The sequence below is a fragment of the Manis pentadactyla genome, chromosome 6, assembly GCF_030020395.1.
Source record: "Manis pentadactyla isolate mManPen7 chromosome 6, mManPen7.hap1, whole genome shotgun sequence".
Classification (NCBI taxonomy): Eukaryota; Metazoa; Chordata; class Mammalia; order Pholidota; family Manidae; genus Manis; species Manis pentadactyla.
In genome coordinates, this window is record NC_080024.1 from 10,250,838 (window position 1) to 10,273,220 (window position 22,383).

The following is a 22,383-nucleotide window of genomic DNA, read 5'->3' on the forward strand; positions in this document are numbered from 1 at the left end:
AATTACCATTCTATGGAAAATAAATTACCCTGTGTCCAGGTGAGACCCAAGGGAGAGAGGCAAGGATGGGAGATGCCTAGAGGACGTGACCTGTGGCTGATGATGAGGTCAGATGTGAGCACCAGAGTCAGAAGTCTTTGAAGCTTCTGCTCATGGGCATATTTCAACTGTCAACTAAAACCACATTTTGCTGGGAAATCGGCTGGGGACAAAATGCAAGGGAAAACATGAGAAAGATGAAAAAGAACCACCTGGAGCTTCTCTGGCTCTCGTTCAATTGTCTCATTATTAGAAAAGGTAAATGTTCCTCTTCTTGCTGGTACTACCTCAGGTTTTTGTTTTGGTCTTAGCCACCAAGAGCATATTTAAGTTCCTTTGTGGATTATGCCCATCCAGCCTAAACTGGGGAGTGCTGGGGAGGCGGGACTGGCATAAAGGGTGGATGCCCTTTGAAGTTTTGTCCCTCTGCTCCTCAGCCCTTCCTGCACGAATCAGTCCCACTCAAAGTCTTTAGCCAAACAATCCCACTTCTCCAAACTATCTATTCCCCACTTCAGTGGCTAATAGCTCTTCACTGTTCATGTCTTAGCATCTCTCTCCCCGAGAGCCTTCTGGAACGTTGAGGGCTGGAAATGCTTCCTCTACACCCATGTGTCATCCGCTAGTACTGTTCCTGGTGCACAGTTGACTCATGTTCTAAATTTTGTGGAGTGCAAGCAAGGAGTCATCTTTACCGCTCAGGGCTGTTTGTTAAGTGACAGATTCACCTTGAGTGTCCCCTGAGGCAGTCTTGCCACCCTTCCTCAAATCAATATACTGCATCTGTCCAGAAAACAATTATTATAACCCCACAGTTCTACCGCAACTAGAAGGTAAATGGCACTCCCTGGAGTTATTCAGCACACACTTTGCACAGCTGCAAGCAGCAATCTTAATAGGAATCACAAACACATCCTGGGGAGGGGACACAATGTAGTCACACATTGTGCCAGAGAGAGAATTCTCCTTTGACCCCATTTCTTTGTTTACCAATTATCCTCAGCACTCTCATTATAGCCAAACTTTTTGAAATAGAGTTGGCCCTTGAACAACCTGGGGGTTAGGGCCCCCGACCCCTGCGTAGTGGTAAACCACATACAACTTTTGACTCCCTCAGAGCTTCACTACTGATATCCTACTGTCGACCGGAAAGCCTTGCTAATAACATAAAGAGTCTATTAACATATATTTTATATGTTATATGTATCACATACTGTATTCTTACAATAAAGTACGCTAGAGGAAAGAACATGTTTTTTCAAGTTGGTGCAAATCTCCAACAGTTTCTCAATATATTTATTGAAAAATATCCACATATACAGAGACCTGTGTAGTTCAAACCTGTGTTGTTCACGGGTCAACTGTAGTTTAGGCTTGTCTCTTAAGCCCTCAGCACTCCATGGAAACTGTTATTTACCGAGTTTATCCAGGACCAATGCATCCTTTTTGATGCTTGCCTTTCTTGACCTCGCAGCAATACTGTTACCTCCCTCCTCGAATGAGTGTCTGTCAAGGACTGTGAAAAAGCTGGTATTTTACTCTACTTTCAAGCTAATAAGCTAGACTGTTACTGTTAAATGAACTCTGAGCGAAGACATGGAACAGCTGGGTCAGATAAAAAGGGTTTATTACTCACAGCGCAGCAGTAGCCAGAGAGTCAGTGTGCTTGTGTCGGCTCCTCTTGCCTCCCAAGAAGCAAAGGGGCAACGCGGGTGGGCCCCAGGTATACGCCACGCACACAGGAAGTTTGCCTCACACCCAGGAAGTGCTGAGCTTAGAGGATTCGCTGCTGTCATAGAGAACCATAAGTGAGACTACTCTGTTGGTGGGGGAGGGGAGACATTATCTCATCCTTTTTTTTTTTTTAGTTAACTTTTTCATTTGATAATTTTAACATGTTACTATCTGTAAATGTAAGGTGTACATATAGAGTGTTACTTTGATACATTTATGTAGTGTAATATTGCCATTGAAGTAATATTTATCATATTATATCATTATAGTACAGTATTACTATGTTCATAATACTGTGTATTAGTGTCTAGCTTATTTGCTACTCGTTATAAGTCTGTACACTTAAACGCCATCAACTATTCCCTCCCTTCCCCCATCCTCTGGTTAGCACATCATTTTACTCTGTTATTTCACAGGCTTGACTTTTTTAGATTCCACATGTAAGTGACATTATACAGTACTTGTCTTCCTTTGTCTGACTTATCTTGATGAGCAGAATGTACTCAAGGTCTATCAATGTTGTCACAGATGGCAGGATATCTCCCTTTCTCATCGCTGAATAATAATTGTGTATATATCCCACATCATTTTTTATCCATTCACCCGTTGAAGGACATTTGTGTTGTTTCCATATTTTTCGCTATTGTGAGTAATGTGATAAACACAGGTGTGCACCTACCTCATCAAAATACTGTTTTCATTTCTTTTGGATATATATCCGGAAGTGGAATTGCTAGATCATATGGTAGATCTATTTTTCATTTTTGAGGCACCTCCATATTGTTTTCCATGTGGTTGGGCTAATTAACATTCCTACCAATGGTGTATAATGGTTCCCTTTTCACCACGTCCTCATCAGCACCTGTGGGCTCTTGCCTTTTTGATGGCAGCCATTCCAACAGATGCGAGGGGGTATCTCATCATGGCTTTGTTTTGCATTTCCCTGATAATTAGTGATGTTGAATATCTTTTCATGTGCCTGATAGTCACTTTGATGTCCTCTTTGGAAAAAATGTCTATTTAGTACTTCCACCCATTTTTTAATTGTATTTTGTTATTGTTGTTAAGTTGTGATAATTCTTTATACACTTTGGGTATCAATCCCTTACCTGATATATGTTGTGCAAAAATTTCCTCCCACTCTGCAGGCTGTCATTTCATGTTATTGATTGTTTCTTTTGCTGTGCAGAACCTTTTGAGTTTGATGTAGTCCCACTTGTTTATTTTTGCTTTTGTTTCCTTTCTTTTTGTTCCACATATTCTTTCCCCTTGTGATCTTATGCTTTAATTAACATCAGTATCAGGGAACACAAAGTCCAAATGCCTACAGGGGTGAGGCAGGTAATGTAAATGACTGACACATACCAGGGATAAAGCCAGCATCTGCCAGAAATGTAATAATTTGCCATTCACTTTTACTGAATAGGGCAATAATATCTATCATAATACAAACATAATTGATACTGAAAATAATGCTTTGAAGTCAAAAATTAAAAACTGTACAAGCATACCTCATTTTATTGCACTTTATTGTGCTTCCAAGATATTGCAACTTTTACAAATTGAACTTTTGTGGTAAACATGCAACAATTAGGTCTATTGATGCCATTTTTCCAACAGCATTTGCTCAGTTTTTGTCTTTGAATCCTATTTTGTATCAAATATGATATTTCAAAATGTTTTATTGTTATATTTGCTATGGTAACCCATGATCAGTGGGCTTTGATATTATCATTAAAACTGTTTTGGAGCACCACGAACCATGCCCACATAAGATGGTGAACTTACTTGATAAATGTTATGTGTGTTCTGACTCTTCTAGCTGCCTATTCCCCCACGTCTGTCTTCCTCCTTGGGCCTCCCTATTCCCTGAGACACAGCAGTGTGGGACTTAGGCCGATTAAGAACACTGCAATGGCCTCTAAGTATTCCAGTGAAAGGAAGAGCTGCACATCTCTCACTTTAAATTGAATGCTAGAAATGATTAAGCTTGGTGAGGAAGGCATGTTGAAAGCTGAGACAGACAGAAAGTTAAGCCTCTTGTACTGGTTAGTCAAGTTGTGAAGGCAAAGGCAAAGTTCTTAGAGGAAATTAAAAATATGACTCCAATGAACACATAGATGATGAAAACACAAAACAGCATTATTGCTGATAGGGAGAAAGTTTTAGTGGTCTGGATAGAGGATCCAACCAGCCATAACAGTCCCTCAAGCCAAAAACCTAATCCAGAGCAAGGACCTAATTCTCTTTAATTCCTTGGAGACTGAGAGAGGTGAGGAAGGTGCAGAAGAAAAGCTTGAAGCTAGTGGAAGTTGATTCATGAGATTGAAGGAAAGGAGCGTCTCCATAACATTAAAGTGAAAGGTGAAGCAGCAAGTGCTGATGGAGACACTGCAGTAAGTTATCCAGAAGATCTAAGATAATTAATGAAGGTGGAGACACTAAACAACAGATTTTCAGTGAAGGTGAAACAGCTTGTATTGAAAAAAGATGCCGTCTAGGACTTTCATAGCTAGAGAGAAGTCATTGCCTGGCTTCAAAGCTTCAAAGGCCAGAAGCTAATGCAGCTGGTGACTCTAAGTTGGAGCCAGTGCTCATTTACCATTCTGAAAATCCTAGGGTCCTTAAGAATTATTCTAAATCAGCTCTACTTGTGCTCTATAAACGGAACAACAAGGCCTGATGAGAGCACATCTGTTTACAACAGGGTTTGCTGAATATGTTAAGCCCACTGTTGAGACCAATTGCTCATTAAAAAAAAAATGTCACCCAAGAACTCTGATGGAGATGTACAATGAGATGAATGCTGTCTTCATGCCTGCTAACACAACACCCGTTCTGCAGCCCATGGACCAAGGAGTGATTTTTGACTTCCAAGTCTTATTATATAAGAAATATGTTTTGTAAGGCTATAGCTGCCAGAGATAGTGACTCCTCTGATGGATCTGAGCAGAGAAAATTGAAAACCTTCTGGAAAGGGTTCACCATTTCAAGATACTATTAAGAACACTTGTGGTTCATGGGAAGAGGTCAACATATCAATATGAACAGGAGTTTGGAAGAAGTTGATTCCAACCCTCATGGATGACTTTGAGGGGCTCAAGGCTTCAGTGGAGGAAGTAAGCACAGATGTGGCAGAAATGGCAAGAGAACTAGAATTAGAAGTAGAGCTTGAAGATGTGACTGAACAGCTGCATCTCATGATAAAACTTTAAAAGATGAGGAGTTGCTTCTGATGGACGAGCAAAGAAGAAAAGAAATTTATTCCTGGTGAAGACGCTGTGAAGACTGTTAAAATGACAACACAAGATTTAGAATATTACATAAACTTAGTTGATAAAGAAGTAGCAGGGTTTGAGAGGATTAACTGCAATTTTAAAAGTTCTACCCTGGGTAAAATACTGTCAGGCAGCATCACATGCTACAGAGAAATCACTCCTGGAAAGAAAAGTCAATCAATGCAGCAAACTTCATTGTTGTTTTATTTTAAGAAATTGCCTCAGCCACCCCAGCCTTTAGCAATGATCGTCCCGGTCATCAGAAGCCACCTGAAAAAAGCTTCCAACTCACTGAAAGCTGAGGTGATGGTTAGCATTTTTTAGCAATAAAGTATTTTTTAATTAAGGTGTGTGCATTATTTTTTTTGACATAATGCTATTGCACACTTAATAGACTACAATAACATGTAAATATAACTTTTATATGCATTGGAAAACCAAAGAATTCATGTGAATTTCTTTATTGTGATATTCATTTTATTGTAGTGGTCTGGAACCAACCTGCAGTATTTCTGAAGTACACTTACATAGTTCTAAAAACAGAAAACCTCCCATTATTACATTCTTATATTGGAAGTTAATAGAACTTGACCTGAAACTACAAATCTGAAACCTTCTACATAAGATGTCCTTGGCAGGTTTCATATTTCAATTTACAACGTGCAATACCAAGATCAGCCATAATTCTTCTGCCTGGGTGTGATTACTTACTTTTACTACTTTCTATAATGGAAAATAACTGTTCTCAAACACTGCTTCTTCTTTTTAAAGCAGCTACATCTTGGGGATATGAAATTATGGTACCCCAATGTTATCATTTTTAGATTCTAGTACTTTTGTTTCTGTACTTCAGGAGCCTCGATTGGCAATTCTTCCTTCACAATTTAAGTATTCAGAGAGAGGAATTTAACAATATTAATGATTTGCTTGCAGTTTAGCAGTAACTAGAGAAATCTTTTCAAACATCAGCCTTCAAAATCATACTTTGGAGAACATGGTTCAGTTTCATTTGGGAAACTGATTTCAGCATATAGAAGTGGACCAGATTATTTCCTTCCAAATGACATCTCCAAATAATAATTTTAGGATTACTGGGCCAATGAAATCTTGCATTCTGGTAACTGTTCAGTGGTTAGATGAGTGGTACTGGCACTACGTGGCCAAATCTTTAATACAACCGTGGATGCATGAGGAAGTTGATGCCTTCCAACAGTTACAGCTTTCAGCTGCTCTTTGACATACTGAAGCCACAGAAACTGTACGGTGATTCCCATCCAGTTCATCCACAAATCTTACCTTGACTCAAGCTATGGGGACATATTGAATTCACAGAGTTCATTGCTATATTCATAACATTGTCTACTTTTAACTTTTTGACCAAACAGACAAAAACTAGTTCATAATGTACCACATGAACTCAAATTCTGCATTCTTGAAATATGTTGCTGCCATGTATGTTAGTTTTGTAATAAGTCCAACTCTAACACCAACCATGGCTGCACCACTATCTCTTATTAATTTTAACCCATCTACAGCAAGCTATTCAATAAACAAGTTAAATGATTTCCTGATATTATGTCATCAGGAGCACTATATCCAAAAGTTCTAGGTTAAGTCAATTGCCATCAACACCAAGAACAAATATAATTAACTGAATAGGACTACATAGATGACAGAAGGTAGGTAGGTAAATAGATTAGATAGATGGATGGATCTAGAACCCAATCTGCATTTTCAATAGATACAGCAAATAATTTTTCCATGTAAATAATATAAAATCTTCACAGTAGCTTCAACATGCCAAGCAATATTATTTCCAGCCAGAGTTTTATTTGTAAAAACTTATGTTCAGAACACATGATTCAGCTGCACTCAATAGACTTTATTTAATAAACTTGCCCTCTGTAAGGCCACTCCCAGACAAGTTATTTTCCCCAGGCATAACTAATTCCACAGAAACATCAGTTATTTTACTCACATCCAAAACAAGTGCTTTTAAAATTTCAGTCCTTTTTTGCAGATCACCATTTGTTTCATCATGAGTCCTTTTCTTCACATTTATACAGTTCTTTATGATGGATTGTTTCAATATATTATTTTATTTATTAATATTTTATTATAAAACTAACATACATGGCAATTGGTGTTAAAGTCGTACTTAATACAAAACACAGATTGGGTTCTATATCCATATAGACATTGTATTAGTACTAAATAATAGAGAAATTATTTTAGAACTGTTTTGCATATTAAACATGTGGACCCATTACCCACTTTCAAGAAGAAATAGGGTCTCTACCAATTTTTCTTAAAACTCAGTCTTGACATTATTATTTTCTTATTTTTAATAAAGACATGGCACAGAGACAAATGCCATTTGCTATCAAACTTCAGTGTCCAGGACATTATAAGAAGTGGTAGAGACTGTGGAGAACAGGGGCCCCATTTGCAAGGGTCTGGGGCATTGTTGCCATTTGGAAATGGAGGCTTATTGTCCCAGAGTTTTATACAGAGGCTAGAAATTCAGACTTTTTATCTGAAATCACCCAATTGTTTAATGTTACCTGATTTTACTTAAAACACACCTGTTCCATACTGAACACATTTCCAGGCTAGATACAAGCTAATATTGGACTGAGAATGCCAGTTTGCAGCCTCTGAAAGAAACCGGGTGATACTCACTATAATATCAGGTCTAGTAAGGCTGAGTCCAGATTCAGTCAATACAAGACTCAGTTTTTTAAGGAACAAAGTTTTGTTTTGGCTCTGTTTTTCTTCTTCTTTTTTTGTAGTGGCCACAGCTAATGTGATTTTTCCAAGAAAATACATTTCCTGAAAATTCAGAGTATAAATACCTCAGCCCAAATATCACAGTTATTGCCAGGCAAAAATCCTTGTTTGAATCACATATTGTAAATGTTATGTCCCAGGCAATGTCTAGCTAGTAGTAATAATGGTAATAATAAAGGTATTGACTTAAGCTCATATCCCTCATCTTCCTTTCCACAGGTATATCAAGAACCAGCAGAGTCTATCCTACCCGCTTTTATTAGCCCCTATTATTATGTTGTTATGGATCAACTTTAACATTAGGAAAAGAATATCCACATTTATATATTTGAAGTACACATATGAAAATGGAGAATTTCAAGTTTCCCCAAATGTTGTACAAGGTTGGCCCTATATCCAAGAGGTTCATGGAGCCTTTGTTACCAGCTCCAACCTGTGCTTTACTCTTGGAAATGAGGCCGCTGCCTTCCTCTGTCACGGACCTTTCTTAGTAAAGTCTCTTCTCCGTTTCTCAAACATTCATCACTCAGCCTTCCTGAGAGCTCTCACCTTCTCCCTGGGCAATGCCACTCCCAAGCTCAGCCACCCATTTTGGTTCCTACTTCAGGCTCTTTGCAGATTTATCCAAACCACCAACTGAACACAACATTAAATGCCTCTTGGAAAGAAGAATATTCAACAATGATCATGGATTAACTGCAGATATACTGAAGTCCTGGAAGTAAATATGACCTTTCTATCACTAAGCCATGGTTTAAAAATTAAAACAAAAAACAAAACCTTTTTTGGCTTTTAGAATAAAATGCTGAAAATGTATCCAATTCTTAATCAAATTAGAACCCTTGACAGTCTAGCTTATTCACCATCTTTTAGAAACAGCATAGCATAAGATGTATAATATATATAATATAGTATGTCACAATATATATCATAGCATATTATATAATATATAATATGGCCTATAATAATTAATTATCTTAAAAGACAGCATAGCACAGACTTCTAAGACAGACTGCTTGGGAGTGAATCCTATATCTCAGCCTCTCTGTGACTCTGCACAAGTTACTTAACTTTTCTGTATCTCAGGTTTTTCACAAGCACTTTGGGAATCATAACATCTTCTTTGTAGGATTTTTATAAAGACCAGATGTCTGGCCCAGAGGATGCATGATACCATATTAGTTCTGAAGTTCTCAACTGAGCACCTGTATAAATCACCTTGTACTCTTTTTCTGATTAATTTATGTTTAAGTATCAAATTTTGAAACTCTGTAGACATTTAATTAATCTTCTCCCTAAAGACTCCTTTTCATCATCAAAAAAAAAATTCCTCAGATGGGAGCAGTTAATTTCAGTTCTGCATAGTTAACACACAGCCAAGTCCAATATTGCATGCATTTCGTGCATGACTGTTAGGAGCATAAAAAACACAATCTCTTCTTGGAGGATAACGTGATAGAAACTTTTAAATTGTGACATTACTAAAAATCCATTTCACACCAGTTATCAGTGAAGAGTACAAAGTAAGATCCAAAGAGTAATGTTTTAGAACAAATGATTTTTGCAATTAAAATCATTAGCCCTGCCTCCCTCCAGGTGCTGGTAACAAGGTCTAAAACTCCAGGTATACAAGATGAGTAAGCTCTAGAAATCTGCTGTCTACCATTGTTTCCATAGTTAACAATGCTATGTTGTATACTTAAAATTTTTTTTAGGAGTGTAGATCTCATGGTAAGTGCTCTTACTTCAAGAAGAAAATAAAATAAGTAAAATCATTAGTTCAGAAGTGTTGGTAGACCTATCAATTCCAAGGTATGATGACCCTTCACATTTTACCCTACTCCATGTTCCAAAAATGCTTTTTGCAGAAGAGTCATTCCAAGGAACATCTTGGGACATGAAATGTCCCTTAGAGAAATAGCCCAGCACAGGTCCATCTCCATTGCCAGTAGATTGGAAGGCACATATAAATATTAGACATTGTACTATAAGTAACCATCTTTCAAACATCATTCAAACTCCAAATCTGACAGCAAATGTGAACAACATTTTTCAGTCATGTCTTTTGACCCAATTCGCTTGAGAACTCCAGAATGCTGTGAATATCCTACTGGATATGGATGAGTATTTCTTACTGGAAAAGACAACTTCCAGTTCTCTGTGTACTCTGAAATAATTAGAGATTTTCTAATAGTCAGAGATTTTCTCATCCTCCCTGGAAAAGATGTCAACTAACTGATTAGCTTTCCAACATTGTTGAAAAGTACATTCTCAACTGATCTTTTTTTTAATGTTTAGAATAAAGCTAATATATCCTTCCCTATACTTCATTGAGAAATTGAAATTATGTACTAGATTCAAGTGGTTGATCTGTACACATAAAAATTGGTAATTACTCATTCTCATTTCAAGATCTTTTTTTCCAGTAATAGAGGCTCTTGCCTCCAGGTGTGTAAATTCTCTCAAACAGCACAGTTCCTATTCAGCAACTTAATATATGATAATGACTAAGCAGTGGTTGGTGTTATTAATATGTCTACATTTTCATGTTTGTACTTCCGTGTATGTAATTGCTCCCTGTCTGAAGTCTGTTGTAATCATCCACCAGTTTTCTGACACACGATGACAAGCAGCATTCGTAACAGTGATGTGCATTTGGACAAGTGAAGTCATTCACACTTCTGGGAACAAGAAGGGAGGCATTTCATAATTAAATGTTTTCTAGTCCTGAACAACAAAGTAGTACTCTGTACTAATACAGATCTGTCTCCAAACATAAGTAATAAAGGTTAAAAAAAAATAATTGGATGCTTTTCATCTGTAAATAATGTGTATATCATTAAATGGAAACAAATACTTATACCAAGTAAGTAAGATTTAGACAGCAAAGTAACTAAAAGCAGGAAGCCAATTTTTAATTGTTTTCCATTCTCAAATAGCTGCTCTTCATAAATATTCTATCCCAAATTATTTAGATGGAACCTTATGAAAGCATCTTTTTTGTATGTAAAAATCTAAGAACAGTAATTTCAAATAGTTCCTTACACACTATAGCTCAGAAATCGATGTCATCTAATTTGCTCTATGTTCTTTAATTTTTTAAAATTAAAGTACCGTGGATATACAATCTTATGTTGGTTTCAAATATACAACACAGTGGTTCAACATTTACCCATATTATCAAGTCATCACCCCCTCCAGTGTGGTTACTGTCCATCAACATAGTAAGATGTTATAGAATCAATGAAAATATTCTCCATGCTGTACTACCATCCCCATGACCAATCTATATTGTGATTGCGAATTTATATTGTGATTGTACCCCTTAACTCCCTTCCCCCTCCCCTGCCACCTTCCCCAACCTCTCCCCTTGGAAACCACTAGTCTCTTCTCAGTGTCTATGAGTCTATTGCTTATTTTGTTCTTTCTGTTTTGCTTTGTTTTTATACTCCACAGATAAGTGAAATCATTTGTTATTTGTCTTTCTCCACCTGGCTTGTTTCACTGAGCATAATACCCTCTAGATCCATCCATGTTATTGCAAATGAGAGGATTTCTTTTCTTTTTATAGCTGAATAATATTCTATTATGTATATGTACCACATCTTCTTTATCCATTCATCTGTTTGTTGATGGACACTTAGGTTGCTTCCATATCTTGGCTATTGCAAATAGTGCAGTGATAAACATAGGGGTGCATATGTCTTTTCAAATCAGGGATCTTGTTTTCTTTGGGTAAATTCTTAGAAATGAGCAAGGCATGGAGCCAGGATTTGAAGCTAAGCTTGCCAATGAGCAAAACACATCTTTGTGCTACTGCACTCCTGTGCCTCAAAGATGAAAGGATGGTCCAGTCAGATACGGGAGGTACATACTCCCAAGGGCCAGCTAAAGAGTCACCATGAATAAGTCATTTGCTGTGTCTGGAATTTCCTTCATTGTTCTTTGGTGAAACTTACAGAATTTTAACATTCTGAACAATGAATATGTCCTCTATGGGGAAAACGGGGATATTTTTTTTTTAAAGATTTGAAAAAATAAGGTGTTTTTTGCGGCATAGCCTGGTTAGTTCTCCAGTTTTTTGTTGTTAATTCTTTTGTTGTGGTTGTTCTTACACTTTTGGGGCTCAGGAATGGTCCAGGCTTCCATGATTCAGGGAGAGCCCTATTCCCTCTGACATTCTTCCAGTTATCCAGATGAAGAAGGGTTAAAATTTTGAACTAAAAGTACCTAAGAGAGTGGTGAGAGCTTACCAAAAAAAAGCAGTTTGAGTACAACATATTTTGAAAGATGAGATATGAAGAACCATCATATTTAACTTGAGAAGAGGTAAGAATTTCATGTTCTGATCATGAGTGGTTTAGGATCAGGAAACAGAGCACCTCACTTAACACCTCCTGAGGTCCTGCTCATCTATTCATGTCAGAAGAATTTTCTGAATCTTGCCCACACCTGACAGTGTTCCATGTAGCCCAGAAAAAGATTTTCCCCACTAAGCTTGCTAATGATTACTGTGGCCCCCTGAAACTCAGCTTAATTATAGTAGGGAAAGTGGGAAGTTGATTAAAAAATATTTGTGCTGAATAGAAGATCCCCCACCATCATCCATGATGTCTATAATAATTCATCTACTTGATACTTGACCAACATTTGGATTTTCTTTGCCTGCACTATCCCAGGGCATAACTTCTGAGCCTTCAGAAATTTATCTCAGCTCTTTGTATATTTTAGTAATCTTTAAAATAACCTTTGTGAGAAAAAAAATAAGCAAGGTGGAGCTAAGTTTATGTATTCTTTTTCCTTTCAATTTAACGTACAAACAAGGTGAAACTTCCAGATAAATCCTGTTCCAAGGGAAATTTGACTCATCTTTGCCCCCACCATCCTTGGACATGATTTTTTTCCTCAACACCACACCTTTGTAGGAGGAGGTGATGAGAGAAAGGAGACATTACCAAGGAGACAAGAGATGACAAAATGACAGTCAAAAATCACTTATCCTGGGATTCCCAAATCCTCAGTCACCAGGGGAGAGATTTTGAAATATAATTTCCTTGGAAACAACCCAAATGTCTATAAACTGATAAATGGATAAATAAAATTCAATATATTGATGTAGTGGGATACTATTCAACCATAAAAACAAATGAGCTATTTTTAAACCCTGGGTGAATTTTTAAAACATTATGTTCAACCCATCACCAAAAACACATATGATTTTAGCTATATGAACTGTCCAAAACAGGCAAATTTAGACATAGAAACTAGATTAGTGCTTGCCTAGGGCTGGGGAGAGGATTTCTGGGGAGACTGACTACTAATAGACAATATCTTCTTTTGCGGATGATGAAAATATTCTAAAATTGATTGTTGAGATGGTTGTACAATATATGTGAATATATTAAAAACTATTGAAGTATACATGTCAAAATGGTAAGGCAGAAGGTATGTGAGTTAGATCTCAGTAAAGCAAATCTTTAAAATGGAAATTTAAAATAAATGTAATATATTCTGTGTCTGGTAAATGTGTAACAGATTTGTATATATCTTCCTGCTGCAAAAAAAAAAATCTTTGAAACAACAAAAATTGTGAGGAAATAAATAATTATCTTGAGTAGCATACTTATTTTCTACTGATTTTTTAAGTTAGCAATAAAATTGGCTTGATGTCTGGTTAGCTAAAATACCTATCATGATTTAGAAATTTCTATAACTTTTATTGTCTTTCTTGTCACAAACTGCTTGAATAGCTACCCCCAAAACAGCATTTCAAAGATTTTTTTTAATATTGACAACAAAAACAGGAGAAACGTTTGACAGTCTCAAGTGTAAAGAAAACTTTCTGTTTCATTTTGTGTGATTGCTGCAATCATTTTAAAACAATAATAACTGGATACAAATGCAGTATTATACCAAATAGTCAAGAGTGTTCTAGAATGTCTAATAGCACTATGGCATGGCAACATTGATGCATAAATTGCCATTTTTGTTATCATCAACCTAAAGTACTAATCAGGGAAAATGCCATACTCTTTAAAAGATAATTTTGTTCCAGAGTCCTGAATCTAGCAGAAATCTTCTGGTTGGGAGAAGAAAAGAAGCTGTTTTTTTCTTTAGAAGACTTGTGGTTCAGTCTTTTAATACCATCAAATTAAGAGATCCTATAATCTCCACATGGCCAGATGGCTGCATTGTGAGAAGCTGCCGAAAGAAGGAATCGGGTGTTTTCTCAGATAAAGCATAAGTGTGTATTTGGTTATAGTAAACATTCAAATGCCTCGATTTTAAAAGGAATTTGACATCATGCTTTCTGTTAACATTTTCTAAGCAGGATCTTCATAAAAAATTATTTCCTTAGTAGATATCAGCTGATTTCAGACAAGATGAAAAAAATGCCCAGCAGAGGAATTCAGAGATCTCACATCCTAGACTAAAACCCCACTGTCATACAGCCTCTTGAATAGTGATTTGCCCTGAATGGATGCATAATGCAAACGCATTCCTCGACTATTGCACTTGACTATCTGAACGGTCCAAAATATTGACTTAAGTGAATACATGAAAAACCATTCACGTACAATATAAGTTTGAACCTAACAGCCATTTTCAGTAATTTTTCTGTGGCTTCAATCCAAAACATCAACCTGAATTTTTTATATGATATAACAAGTGTTTTTTTATGACTTAATTTATATTGAAATTAAACTATTTATTAAATAGTTAACTCACAAAACTTACTGTGAATTACCATCCACTTAAAATTATTTCTTTTTCTAATTTTACTAGATTTTAATGTTGTACTCTTTCTCACTGTAGCCCTTCACCGAAATTTATCATATATCACTAGCTAATAAACTTTCATAGTGCAGTGTTATTTTTAAACATGCCTCTATGGCCCTCCATTTATGAAAAGGGCTTATAAGGCAATTTATAAGTAAATAAATAAATGAGATTGCCTGACCATATAATCCATAATGCTAAACAGAGAAAACAGCATATTACCTACTGATGTTGCAAATTTTATTATTTATAAATAACTTTGAAGAATATTTCATTAGATTGTGTAAAAGTCAAAACCATAAAGTGGCATCATTTTCTCAGTGTTACTTAATCCTACAACACTCTTTTAAAGCCATAATGACAGAAGAGAGGCATTTGAATTTAAAGGCTACATAAACCACTAAATTTGTTAAGTAGGCAAGTAAAGAGGTGTGTGTGTTTTCTGGGGGTGACGTGTTTCTATCTGTTCTGGATGATCATGTGTGCAGATGGTCTCAGCAAGGACAAGCACGTACAAACATGAAAAGTATTTTATGTGAGAAGAAACTTTCTAAGAAAAACATGGATGCCTCATATGTGTATTTATTACCAATTTGGTTCTCAACTTTTTGTCTTTTTCTATTTTTTAGCCAACCCTTATTCATGGGACAAAGAAGCCAATCTAAGTACTTAAAACAGTATCCATAGTTGGATTAGCATTAGCCCAGTAAATTCTCTTTTATAACTTCTCTATTTTCTTATATCCTTAGTGGAAGAAAACTTTGTTTATTGACTACTCTGGGATTGCTACATAAATAAGGCAAATAATCACTCCAGTTATAGTCACTGTTATACCCACCACCTGAGACAGTGTTTCTACTTCATCCATGCATATTCACCTATCAACAAGCATTTATTTGTTGAGCATCACCAAATGCTGGGCTATACCAAACACTGAGAACACGGTGATGAGGAGAGCTGCCCTTCACGAACTAACAGTCCAGTGAAGGTGGAAAGAAGATAGATCATGTAAAGGAAAAAAAAAATGAATTAAGTAAACACACATGCTTTAAAAACAGTCGTTGCCTGGATCATTTGGCGCATGTGGATTTGCATTGAGACGAAGGGTCAGCATAGGTAACTCACTCTCAATTGGCTCGATCCAATGAGACACAGTCTCAGCCTCTCCACCCACCGCATTCTCTCCAGACCCAGAGAGACCCCTTTCCCTACACAGCCCAGAGAACCTAAATGCAGAATCTTCCAGACTTCAATATTCTAGTCACATGTAACACTCACTCTAAACCCCCAGAAACTTATTTTCAACTTCCCGTCACCAAAGGTTTCCTTATAATCTCCTGTGATAACACAGGGAGCAGCCTCCCTTGTTGGGGGAGAATACCTGATTCTAATCTGTAGGGCTTTCTCTATTCTGATTGCACAAGGAATGTGTCATAAAATTATGATTTCCTCTTGCATTCAACTCTTTTAAAAGTCTGCTGATAAGGCCCAGAGTCTTCCTTGCATAAAGAAAGTCATTTTGCTCACCAACTTTTGTTCTCCCTCTGGAGTTCCTCTAGGAAGTGCCTCCTGCCTTCGGCTTCACAGCCTCTGTCTTCTCTCTCTTTCCTCAGCCTGTACCTAATACAGAGCCTTTTACCGTTACTCAACAGGTGCCCATTCAGGAAAATCACCCATGGATTGTTTGTGCCATTTTCCCTATTCTGCTTTCAAAGGTGTCCTGCCTGCCTTCCAAGCACACCTCCAGTCCAGTCTCCTCTGCGGTCCCTTTGTGGCTCATCCTGTGCCTCCTTCCAACTTCCTACTCCAGCACACGGGCCTGTCACTTCTGTAACACTTAGTGATGATCTTCCTAGCGCGTTCTGACAGACCACAACTCCCTGAGGGCAAGAACATGCCTCATGTTTGTCTTCTCGGAACCTGGTACCAACACCACACACCTTGGAGATGTGGAGGCTCAGTCCCTCCTGAACCCGCACAAACCTCCCACCCCATGCCCACCGTCCCCGGCTCATCTAGGCAGAGTCTCGTCCTGCGTTTCCCCCCTTGGAGTTCAGCACGAGTGGATGCCTAGATCTCAGGGGAAATCCAAGGTCATAGAAAGTGCATGTCTGAAGAGGGCAGTCCCATCACAAGGCCATTTCACCATGAAAGGATTTGCTGTAAAACTATCAAAGCTTAAACGTCAGGGCTTCTGGGCTGTCCATCTTCAGAGAACTAAAGACCCCACTCCCAGGTGCTCACAATTTATGTGTTTCTATAAATTTCTAAAGGAAGATATTTTAACTATAATTGTCTTTTTCCAGTCAGACCCCCCACTATGTCTTTTCATGTCAAGGGTCACTGGAGTGAACCCAGGCATGCGTGGGACCTGGCTTAAGGAAATTGAGTGGGTTTGTGTTTACATGAGATGTATTTATGTGACCTGAGGTCATTTTCATGTCTAGTGAAGTTTGCTAGCCATCCACATGTGGTAACGGCTCCTGGGAATATTCCTGCCATGGACACCAGAATGACAACATGAAGGTGTCAGGTCAGAGATGGTTTCACAACAGGAGCATGTCCTACTGTCCCAGGCACCAGAAATGACAGATAGTGGAAGGAGAACCTGGTTTGTGCCAGAAGCTAGTCTGTAGAGAATTCTTCCAATCATGAGACATGTGCACTTACATACGTGAAATTGGGATCTCACTGGTATTTGATCAACACACAAGTTCTCTCCTAGAGGAAATTCATTTGACAATGAAACATTGAAAATTATAACTGCCCCTTGCATTTTTTCTCTTTTAATTGGAATCAAACAAAAGAGAATTTATCCAAATTCTCATTTTCATAGAAAACAAATCTATAATATTACAAGCAATGAATATACCTATAGCAACTCAAATATGAAAGAAGTTTTATAATGATTTCCCACCAAATTTGAAAACTTGAAAAATATATGCAATACTTTCAATAAAAGTTTGTGAAGCTGAAAAAATTCAATCAACAATATTAGAGAAAAAAATGAATTATTATCATTCTATTCTCTCCAGAGAAAATGTTAGAAAACTGTTCCTTTATAAAGACCAATCAAAGAGTAAAGAGCCAAAAATGTAGGGAGAAGTGTATTGGGCAGCTGATTAATTAAAATACACTTTTTCTAGTTGTCATGTTAGTGGGATTTGTCAGCCTTTTAAAATTTGAGATCTGTTGTGAGTCCTTCTCCTTCCAAATAAATGAATATTCCTTCTCACACCTAATTTAGCATTTTCAGTTTTGTTATTCTTGTTCTTCAAGAGAGTCTCCTAAAATGTTGTGTACATCAGACCCTATTACCAAGATCATCCCCTACCACAAAGAAACAGAAAGATGTGTGTGTCGAGGGTAAGCAAATGGTTAGTTTACGTCTGACTTTGCTCCAGTCTTCACCCTGCTGGCAGGTGTGGAGGGTTTCTCCAAATGTAGGCAGAGTCTCACATTGCAACCCAGAATGAATGAAAAGAAAGTCCATCTTCAGAAAACGAAAGACGATAGCAAAGGGCAGAGAAATCACTTCTACAGATGCCTTTCTTTGGTCTCTCTGCTTGGCTGTCTCCTGCTTGATAAAAATAGTAAGAGCTTTGTGATGTCCAGGGGAAGGGAATGCCCCTTTCTTTGAGGTGAATAGAAAGTTGTCTAATCAATTCAGTCACTGCAGCCCCAGAGGCATGTTAATAATAGCCCCTGAGTGGTACTGACATTGAACCAGTTCTTCAATAGCAAAGTTTCAACTACTATAGAAGTGTTCTTAAGCTGCTCCATATTGTGCACCCCTTCCAAGCACCACCTACTATTTATGCTTCCATTTGCCCGATTCCTTCCTATTTACTTATTGTATTAGCCCAAAGGAAGAGAACCCCCAAATGGGAACGTGGGTGGTATTTCCTGCACTTTCTCCCCATAAATGCCCACCACGTTATCCTTAACAAGCAGATCATGTATCCCAGATACACTGCAAGGATATTGTGAGCCCAGGAAATGTGAGGAAATCTCCCAACTGTGGGGAATAGAACAGTAGTGATCTTTGCATTTCAGCAGTGTATAACTATTTCAGGTTTTAATGACTTTCCCAAATCTTTTGATTGTGTTTTCTAACCAAGAAAGGAAAAGGACAGACTCTGAGAAACCATGACCCCAAACAACTGGCTGATGTCAGAAGGCCCCACATGCTTTCAGGCATCTACATAAGTCCAGAAATTTGACTAACTAGCCAAATAAGTAATGTTCTCAGTTTTATTGGGTCAAGTCAACTTGTTCAGAATAAAAACCTTTGGGTGACTTTTAGCAAAATATTGTAAAACATCATTTTCATTATCCCATTTCACATCAATCTTCCAAGACCTTACTTATAGCACTTCCCTCTCTCTAGGTCTGGGCAGCCATCATTCTTTTTCTCTGTGTCTTTACAGAGTGTTGCATTTTCTTACCTGCAAGGACTACTCATGCTCTGCCACCCACCGGAGACGTGCACCCCACTCTCTACTCACCAAAACCCTGTTCCTCTTTCAAGAACACCTCATGCTCCTTTGAAACTTCTTAAGTTTTCTTCTCCCTGTCCCTATCCAAATGCCCTTGGTAGATTTTTTTCTGTGTGGTGTGTTTGAGATTTAAATTTAAATTATTGTTGTTCTGAATTATTATTTAATATTGTTGTTATTTTCATACCCTAACTTATTCAGGCACTTATTTAAAATGGCTACAAAGAGGCACACACTGTACAACAAGATTAAATAAATTAAAATTGACAAAAACCATGAAGCAGAGAAATCTACTTATCACACCCCACATTAAAACTGGGAGGAGAAAGGGAATAGAAAATGAGAAATGGAAAGAGGGAAATGGACAGAAGCCTTCACTGTGATTATAAACAGTATTATTACAGGTCTTACTTTCTGACTTCATGAGATTCAATACCCCTTTATAAACCTGAACATGTTGTGATTGTTAAATTGACTCCAATGCAAAGAGACTGTTTATTGGGCCCTGAAAGGAGGAGGACATTTGGTGGGAGATCAGTGGGAATTACAGCGTCTACATAGAGGTGTACATAGAAGCCCAAAAGTAAAAGGGCAAAGAAAAAACTGAAGGAACAAAACAGCAGCAGAATCACAGAACCCAAGAATGGACTAACAGTTACCAAAGGGAAAGGGACTGGGGAGGATGGTGGGAAGGGAGGGATAAGGGGGGGTAGAAAGGGGGCCTTACGATTAGCATGTATAATGTGGGGGGGGCAAGGGGAAGGCTGTGCAACACAGAGAAGACAAGTAGTGACTCTACAGCATCTTACTATGCTGATGGACAGTGACTGTGATGGTGGTTGTGGGGGGACTTGGTGAAGGGGGGAGCCTAGTAAACATAATGTTCCTCATGTAATTGTAGATTAATGATACCAAAATTAAAAAAAAAAAAGTTAAAGGAAGGTTTCTGTGCCAGATGGACTGTATAGAAGGTGTAGGACTCTCAAATCTTTTGTGCCAAACTGGTACTGTTTTCTTCAAAATGGACTGCCAGGTTTGTTTGTTTTATCCTCTTTCCCAGGTTTGCTTTGTGAACCTGGACGTGAACAAGGATGAACACCGCCTGGACCAGCTGCAGCAGGTAACCAGGACCTGAGCCCTCTGGCTGCCCGTTACCAGGCCGCTGCCTTGGTGGAAGAGCCAGCATGGAGGTCATTCTATTCACAGCCCATCTCCTGCCTTCCCCTGCCACCTTCCTAAGCAGTTTGCCTTCCGTCTACTTGTGCAACTTGCTTTCCCAAGAAGACAAGGCTGCTTTCCTGCCCGCTAGCATCTTCCAGTGGTTTTTTCTGCCCTCCCCTTCTCCACTCTCAAACCCTGGCTGAGATGACTTCTCCCAAACCTGCCTGGGGCCAGCTAGCCGTTCCCTCTGCCTCTCAGCTTTGCTCCTTTCATCACGTTTTATCTCTAGACTTGGTTTCCCAGCCCCGCACTCCTCTGGGATTCAGACTTTTTGCACTTCACAGCAACTCAAATTCCAAGCTCATCCGAGGTCGTGAGGATCTGGATGTAAATCCTTGACAACATGCAAGAACTTGAAGGCCCCTCAGCCCTTTGGAAACTAGAACCTGGGGATTCAATAGGAAGAAGTAACTGGGGTGAAAAGATTATCATTTCATGCCCAAGCTGGTTTGACCTCACTCTTTGGCACAGTACTGTGTAGTGAGTAACAGCACCCATTGCTTAATTATCACAACAGCAGACCTGCAATTCCTCGGTTACTCCTGTGATGTTTTTCCTGAGAATGCTGCACCAGAAACTTCTCAAACCCAATTGCCTATAAGGTCATCCATTATAGATTCTCACTGAGCTCCAAATGTCATTCAATCGTGTAGTACTGGTGGGAATTTTCCAAAGAAATTGCACACATGATTTCACATGATGGGGTGATAGTGCAGAGTCCTTCAAAGAGTGAATAGGAAGGTCCAAAGCAAGGTGGCAACTTAAGAATTGTGCCTTTGAAGATTCATGTGAGTGAGTTGAGGCAATCTTCTGCTATGGCTAAGAGCAGACACTTGGCACTGACTTAGCTGCATAAACTTGCACTACGTACTCATCCTCTCTGGGCCTCAAGCTATGTATATATATATATAAAGAAATAGTGGCACCCAATCCATGGAGGGGTGTCATGAGGATTAAAGGCAGTAAGAAGTAACATGTATAGTGGTTAGCATAGTGCCTAGTAAACAGACAGAATCAATATTAGAAGTTATTTTGTTTTTTTTATTATTATTATTAATCTTATTAGAACAGATGGTTATTAGTCAACAAGTCTCTTACTCTGGGACATAGAAGAAAAAACTTCCCAAACTACTATGTATACCTATGGTGTGACCCTAATTATTAAGTGTTTCTTTTGGGAAAGTTAGAACTAAAGAATTGTTAAAACTTTATGTTTAAGGAATATTCGATTCCAATCTAAGTCTTTATAGATTGATTTCATAGAATCTCTTCTGGTAATAGTCTTAGTAGATTAAGAGATATATAATATGAGTAGTTATATGAGTATATTGTATTTTCAAGTAAATAGTTTTGTTTGGAAGTGAAAAAAAATCATCTAGACTAATAAAGATTCTTGCTCTACAGAAATTGGTCAACGTTTCACCAGATCTTCCAAAACTTATCAGCTCCATGAATGTCCAACAGCCAAAAGAAAATGAAATTGTCCTCCTAAGTGGGTTAGCATCTGGAAATCTGCAGACAGATTTTGAAGTTTCACAGGTAAGAAATTTAAGCTGTTGATAAGGTATAAACTAGTGATATTATATTTGGTTGACTCGGCACAAATCAGCACAAAATCCCAAATAGATACTACCTGTAAGCACCTATACAATAAAAATCAAAAATGTCTTTGTATTCAAGAATGGTCTTCATTTGTATTTCTCTTAAATATTGCTACTCAGAGTTGGCAGAGCTCCCTTACATCAGCTCCTAACATTCATTATCCTCTCAAGTTCAAGGTGCTAAGTTGCACCTAAACTAGAGCAAACTCAATGGGCATTGATTGGTTTGCTTGGTTTTCTACAAATCTACTGGATAATAAAAACAGAATTGTCTTCTGTTTCAGAAACAATACCAAAATTCTGTTTCTTGCCATATGGTTCCCAGAAGCCCCCAATTTCTTCTTTCTAGATATTTTTTTATTTCTTAGGCTATACCAAACCAGCCAAGCCAATAAATACAGAATAGCAGCCCTAAGGATAGAAAGGGATTTTCTGGGCCCA

The 22,383-nt window shown here is 37.9% G+C and overlaps 1 protein-coding gene across 7 annotated transcripts in view; it reads left to right on the plus strand.

Moving 5' to 3' along the window:
* Positions 1-22,383, plus strand: part of SPHKAP (SPHK1 interactor, AKAP domain containing) — a 151,146-nt gene that overhangs the window by 102,124 nt on the left and 26,639 nt on the right. For all 7 annotated transcript variants that reach the window (XM_057503479.1, XM_057503478.1, XM_057503480.1 and 4 more), the window contains 2 exons: positions 20,181-20,240; positions 21,746-21,880. In XM_057503479.1, coding sequence (XP_057359462.1) covers positions 20,181-20,240; positions 21,746-21,880 — 195 coding nt within the window. The remainder of the gene's footprint in view (positions 1-20,180; positions 20,241-21,745; positions 21,881-22,383) is intronic.